Below are 7,132 nucleotides of genomic sequence, written 5' to 3' on the forward strand. Positions count from 1 at the left end.
ATCAATGTCTCTCTCTCTCTCTCTCTCTCTCTCTCTCTCTCTCTTTCTTGATGTCTCTCAAAATCAATAAATAACCATTTAAATTTTAAAAAAAGAAAGAAAAGGGAGTTTAGTGGGATATTTCCTCTGGCCTGGAAATAGAAAGCCATTCAGAGTGTAAATGCTCCGTATCTGGCTTTTGCATCACCTGCTCTTAGCAACTCTGCCCTGAGTGCCTGTTCTTCACCTCATTGTTTCCTTTCAGTTGTACTGCGTGCTCCCCTTAACTCTAACTGGTCCCCTGACTGTCAGAACTTAAGCTAACTCATGGATTCTCTCAGCTCTAACCCCCACTGCTAACATTTGTCCCATCAGTATTCCTACATCAGGTTCCTAAAAGGAAGAACCCGGCTAGCACGCCTTACCTTTTTGCCAAGCTGCTGGTCCAGTCAGCTCCGCTGGGAAGGGGGAGGGATCATGTGGAATTAATTATAACCACCATAGGCTTCCTTTTCAGCAGGAACTTTGACTGAAATGTTCCTCTTAGAAAAGGATTCTGAACAGACAGTCACAGGGATGGACTTCGGTGATGAAGTATTTAACTCTGCAGGCTACCGGGTTATCCAAAGACCACCCAAAATATCTCCTAGTTCCAACATCATCAGGGTCACTAAGAGGAACTTCAAATGTGAAGATTACAGACAATGTCTCACATGCTCATTTAGGGTGGTCGCCCTAGCAGCAGTGGCTTTCAAAGTCAGATAACGCACTAGTGGTAGCCCGGAAAAGCAGCAGGAGACAATTGGAGAAAAAGGAACAAGGAAATGTACCAAAGAGAAGAGGAAAAATCAAGTTGAGGAATAAGAAGCAGAGCCAGTGACATCAGGACTAGGGGAAATGTAAGCATAAACACAACATCCACAAGCGCTCCGAGGAAGGACAGTCGCAAACCTCACAGCTCAGGACCCTCTGGAGGGGCACAAGCGAGCCCTGTGAAGCACAGGAAGATGCGCCCTTTGGTGCAAGAGAGACAGCTGAGCCCCCAGCAGTGCCCGTTGCCTCTACTGAAAATTATTTACCAAAGAAAAAGAGAGAAGACTCTTTTAGAAAGTTTGTGTTATTTTAAGAAACAACTAACATTTGAAAATTTTGCACATTAAGAGTTACTCTTCATTTTTATCTGAGGAAAAAAAGCTTGACTTTATATAATGCCTCCTTCATATGTATATATATGGACATATATACATCCACGTTTATAAATCCTCTTACATACATACTCTATAAGAAGTGTACAGTAGTAAGACAGTTCAGGGGAGAATTATTTTTAACAACTAAAGCCTACACATTTTTATGAGTTTTGTCCACTTGGTCATGATTAATTTGGGAGACTGAATACTTATTCCAAATATGATGCTCTTGCTGAAAAAAAAATTAGATTCCTGCTATTTAACTGCTTTCAGAGGTTGAGGTACTTTTTTTTTCTTTTTTTCTTTTTTCTTTTTTTTTTTTTTTTGTCCTTGTATTTAGTCTGATTTTGCTACATAACAAATAAAAAAAAAATCTCACTAGCATATAACAATAAGCATTTTTCCTCACGCATGGGTCTGCAGATGGGCAGAGACAGTCCGCCAGCCTTCAGGCCAAGTGCAGGTCTTTCCCATGTGTCTTATTCTGGGGCCCAGGCCAGAGAGGCTTCACTCCATGGAGCATGTTTTTTTCATGGCAGAAGGCAGATGCTCCCAGAAAGGCAAGCAGAAACACATGATGCCCCTGAAGGCCTAGGCTTGGAAGAGCTACCCTGCTACTTCGGTCTACATTCCATTGGCCAAAGCAAGTTCAATACACAAGGCCAACTTCGGTAGAGGAAAGAATACTCTCAACGTCGGGGGAGGAAAGGGGTGAAAGGGAATATATGCTGAAAACTGTTCAGATTCCCTGTAGTAGTCAAGTCTCAAGTAAGCTGTCATTCCAAAAGCTCATTTTATAAATCAGTAATTTGGGGAAGTAAATTTCCTTACAGAAACAGTATTATTACACAAATTTTTTTAATTCTCAAGCCAGCCAGTTACTCTGTTGGAGTAGAGCAATAATAGATAGAGCTTAGCCACTTTTTCTAACAATATTTCTATAGGACATAATATATTAAGACTTCCAACTTGAGATTCTCACACACCCCCACATTTGGCTAAGGATTTCTCCTCCTCTCTACCTTCTGGCCAACTTTAAGCCATCAGTATAGTTGTGGGGACAGGGCTTTCTCCCAAATAATCCTCTAGGGAAATGTCTTTGTATCTTGAACATATTCCCACATGTTTTTTCTTCCCTATGTTCTGGGGATTAAATTAGCTGCTTCCTTTTTTAATGCTACTACCTAATTTTCTCCTTCTTAGAGTCTGGGAAGAGAGAACTCAGACCCAGGAATTTTGCCTCTGCTTTCCTGTCTTTTGGGAATTCCGCCCTTCCTTGTAAAGCTTTTCTCAAGATGTGTATTGCTCTTAGAGACAGTAGAACCATTCAACGAACAAGCTCCTCCTTCTGCTCATCTTTGCACTCTTTGATTTCGGAAGACACTGTGAGGAAGCTAGCATCCACGGACAGGGAGGGAGCTCAGGATAAATAAGATTTCAGGGAACTCAAAAATTATGCTGAAATTATATGTAGAATTTTCTATTTTACCTGTTTTTTCTAGGTCAGTAGCATTCGGCAGAACTCCTTAAGAGCAGAAACACAGATTAAATGGAAGTGGTCTGCATAGCCATGTTGATGTTAAATCCTTAGCTTACATAAGAGACTCAAATTCATAGACATATCTGATGGCTGCTCACTTCCGTGGGCCCCGCATCACAGGGAAGGAAAAGCTGGTATAACTTCCCCGCTACTTGTCAACTCCAGGGGCAGTGGGTGGGTCTTTCTCATCGTTAATTAATGCCACCTGCTAGGCACTCACTCAGGAGGTGGCGCTGGAAGCAGAGAAGGGGGATTTGAGGAACAAGATTACCTGGGGTTGGACTGGAAATGGAGCCGAGATTAAGGAAACTCTCTGACTAATTGATTATGAATAGACAGTTTGGGAATGCAGATTGCTGCCCCACAGGTCACCTTTCCCTCCTTGCACCTTCTACCTGCACTTGAGTTGTCGGCTTGGAATAGAGTTTAGGGACTTGAGTTGAATCTGAGGGGCCCCTAGAGGGATGGCGCTGGCCCACCCCGCCCCTTGACCTGCTTTGGAAGTCAGGCTCCCCTCCTCTGGGGGCGTGGCCCTGGTGCAGGCTGCAGGGCTTGCTAGTAGATTGGGATCATTGGGAGGATCTAGGTTTTAGCCCTTACTTGTCCCCTTCTTAATAGAGAAAGTCTTCATTTCTTGGTTTGAAATGTATTTGCTCTTTGTTGCTATCTTGTTTGGTTTTGATTTTAGGAATTTGTCAGAAACTGTTTGCTCTTTTGTTTTGGAGAATAGTTCAGTCATTACCTTTACACCTGAACACCACCCTGCCATTCTCTGCTCATTGGCAAACCTTGGGGAAGAGTTGCAAGTTAGGGTGAAGTCTCTGATGGTAGCACTAAGTTTGCTAGCATTAGAAAAATCGCTTCCTAAATAGAGTTGTATGTATACTACAATAATGGCAATAATATCGTTTAAAGGACCTGGAGGGGGTTGCAGAGAAATCCGAGCTAGTAAGAGTCCATAAGCAACCCTGAAGGGCTCGCCTTTTCCTGAGGGGCAGGTTACACATTAAGGATATACATAAGATGAGTGCTGTCTGCAGTTAATTAGCGTCCCTTGAAGTGGATATTCATTCTCGTTATAGACACAAGTAATTCATGGCAGTGAAGATGTAATGTTATAACTATATGAGCACACTTTTTAAATGGACATGTTTTATGTCAATCAGTTATTTTTTTTCTTTATCACAGAAGTGCTTGACATTTAATCCAGCCAAAAGAATATCTGCCTACGGTGCCTTGTCTCACCCGTACTTCCACGACCTGGAGAGGTGCAAGGAGAACCTGGATTCCCACCTGCCGCCCAGCCAGAACAGCTCGGAGATGAATACAGCCTGAGGTCCCAGTGCTGCCCTGAGCTGCTGACCTGGAGAACACCGTTGGTGGCTGATGGGTCCTCCTGCGTAAGCAGCGCAGAGCTGTCAGAAATCACTGGCTGGAGATCTGTCTGCTGCCATCTCCGGGACGGGCTCTGCTTCTCCACAGAAACCAACTGTTTACCATTTTAAATCAATGCAAGAATGATTGCAGCTTTATGTTCATTCATTTGTTTGTCTGTTTGTCCGTTTCAAAAACCTGGAAAAATTCCAGAAGAGAAGCTGCTGATCAATTGTGCTGCCATTTCATTTTTCTAATCTTGAATGCTGCCAGTGTAAAGTGAGCAATCCAGGCACAGCTGAGTTGTGATGTAATCTCTCTGCAGCTGCCAGAGCCTGATTTGGTACTTTTGAGTGAGTGTGTGTGTGAGAATGTGTGTGATTCTTAATCTCTTAAAAGTGTTACTTTCTGTAAACAGCAAGAATAATTGAATTTTAGAGACTCAAAACGACCCATAAATAACAGGCATCTGTTGACTGAAGCTGATTCACCAGAATGGGCTTCTCAAATTAGAAAGTTGAACCTATGTCCTCAGAATTCCTTTTCTAGCCAAAAGTAGTAAATGGGTTAGTAGTGAAAGTTTCACTGTCTAGATGAAGTTTTACACACACAGCAAAGAGGAAAAAAATTCTAGTATCTTTTAAGAGACCTATTTTTTAAAGCACACATCTTATTTACTCTTCAAAAAGCAGAATTTACTCATTCTAAGTAAATTTTAACCTGTATATTATGCTTTATTGTTTCTTTTGGAAAAAAGTACCCTATAAGCTCTGTCTTACTTGCTATAGATTTAGAGAGTATACCTCAAGTAGATAAAATTGTCCAAAAAAATAGAGAAAGCCTTTATTTCTTGGATTGAAATTTATTTCCTTTTTGTTGTTCTGTTTTGTTTTGTTTTGTTTTGGACTTTAGCAATTTGTCAGAAACTGTTTCCTGGTTTGGTTTGGAGAGTAGTTCTCTGACTAGAGACGTGAATGCCATTTAAGTTTTCCCCACCTATGACACTGTACTTTTTCTACAATGCACTGCCTGTTTTCAAAGTATCCGTCTTGTCTGTCCGCTGATACCTCTAATGTATAGTACTACCATTACATGGCTAATAACAGATTGCTTAAGTTGTTTGCATGCTTGCTTGCTTGCTTGCTTGCTTGCTTGCTTTCTGTCTTCCTACGAACCTTTCATAAATAGATTCAGATTATGGTTTGATGCTCCAGTTCCACAATCCCAGTGGGCCCCTGTGTCCTCGCTCTAACGCGATCTTCCTACCTGGCATTCGCTGTCGTTACCTAGGCCGTGAGTATAGAAGACTGGTTCTTCTCTATCACCAGCACATAGATTGCTTTAAACTGTTAACTGTGTTTTGTGTTTTTATTGAATATATTGTCAGTGTAGTGTCTGAGAGGATATCTTTAACTATTTTTTAGAAATAAATAATGACTCTGCAGGATGATCTTTCCTCCCTCCCCCAGGCAATGCTCGTTCCCAGTGCCTCTCGCACACTCCTCTCTCTGGAGAGCCAGCCGGCCTTGGGCATTGCGAACAGCTTTACTTCTTCTCTGGCCATCTTCTCTGTAGTACTTTATATTCCATACCATCTCTGTCTTCCGAATATGTGATTAGTGCTCATTTGGCTCTAATAACCAGAAGATGCAGAGATTAAGTATGTTTAGGGAACTTTAGCTAACTTTGCCTTCTGACTCATATTTTGAGTTCATACGACAGTTAGGCCATGTTTAGGGTTAGAGTTTTCAAAGAATGGACATTGCTTCGCTCAGAAGAAAACGTTCTGACTGATGTTTATGCATAGTCAAGCTTTACTGAATTCTTCACAGCTTAATATTGTATACGACTATCTTGAACAAGAGAAAAACTAGGAGAGTTTTCTCCTTGAGAGCTTTTTGCATCAGTAGCCATTCATTTTTAATGCATATATTGTTTAACATCGTTCTAATTCAGTAACTTGAAGAGCAGGAAAACTTGTGTAAAGCAAGATATGGATGAGAAGACAGGCCATAAGAATGTTTTACACTTGATTGTGACAACATTATGTTTTGTCATCACTGTAAATGCTTGAGATATCATGAACCCAGAGCATTTAGGGCAAGATGTACTTGCAGTCTGTCCCGGAAACGTGAGTTCTGCCTTTCCTTTGACTAGGGGCAAAATACAAAGACATTTTGGCAGACCCCTAGAAATTGAATTTCAAAAGCACTGATTCATCATGAGCTTTTCAATTAATATCCATGGTTAGAGTGAACCTAACCTGAGTTTTTGCTTTTGCAAAAGTTTCCATAAGTTTGCTTGAGAAAAATGCAGCTGTTTCTTTAGAATTTTAAATAAGAGTTCAACTTTAATTTCTAGCATATGCTTTGTGTTCATTTTTTAGTAGTGTTCTTAAGGAAAACTTAAAGCACAAACATTTCATGCTTTTAAATACTTGGCAGATTATCCCCTGGGAGGCAGAATGAGAGGGACTCTCAGCCTCTCTGAACTTGCTACGAGTCTGTCCCCAGCTCTTCTCTGGTTGTGACTTGTGACACTTAAGTGATTACTCTCGTGTTTTATGTCATTTACATCAGGTTCACCACTTCTGAAATCCAGATCCCACAAAAGCACACTTGTTATTAGGGCTCTCTGAAGCATAGAGCAGAATACAAGGTTACTGGACACAGCTCATTCTTCTGTGACATATGTTTTCAAACATCTTTGCCAAAAAGCTAGGCAGGTGGTTAGCTGCAAAGGTCAGACTGCCCAAGTTACACTAAAGCAGCTTATAGCAATAAAAATACAGTAAGAGATTTGAAAACACATTTGAATTTCTTTGTAGGGCTGGTCCTAGAATGTGCATGATAGTTTCTCTATGATATCCCTTCCTGGCAGCTCAGGTATTGTGGGAACTGTTGGGCAGGGTGAGGTTGTAAAAAACCTACATTTAAAAAGAGTAAAAGAGAAACCTGCCCATTTAGGCATCATAGCAATTGTGTGGCAAAGGATAATAAAGACGTAACCTTAGAACCTTAAAAACACGATTTCGAAGAGCTTATAAGAATCT

General features: G+C 41.1%; 1 protein-coding gene across 1 annotated transcript in view; it reads left to right on the forward strand.

The window, feature by feature from the left end:
- CDK6 (cyclin dependent kinase 6) overlaps positions 1–4,041 on the forward strand; it is a 212,295-nt gene extending 208,254 nt beyond the window's left edge. Inside the window, exon 8 of the mRNA XM_054564624.1 lies at positions 3,895–4,041. Within this exon, the coding sequence (XP_054420599.1) occupies positions 3,895–4,041 (147 nt within the window). The remainder of the gene's footprint in view (positions 1–3,894) is intronic.
- Positions 4,042–7,132: the final 3,091 nt, after the last annotated feature.

This window comes from Pteronotus mesoamericanus, unplaced genomic scaffold (genome assembly GCF_021234165.1).
Source record: "Pteronotus mesoamericanus isolate MK-2021 breed Mesoamerican mustached bat unplaced genomic scaffold, CSHL_Meso_final scaffold_85, whole genome shotgun sequence".
Classification (NCBI taxonomy): Eukaryota; Metazoa; Chordata; class Mammalia; order Chiroptera; family Mormoopidae; genus Pteronotus; species Pteronotus mesoamericanus.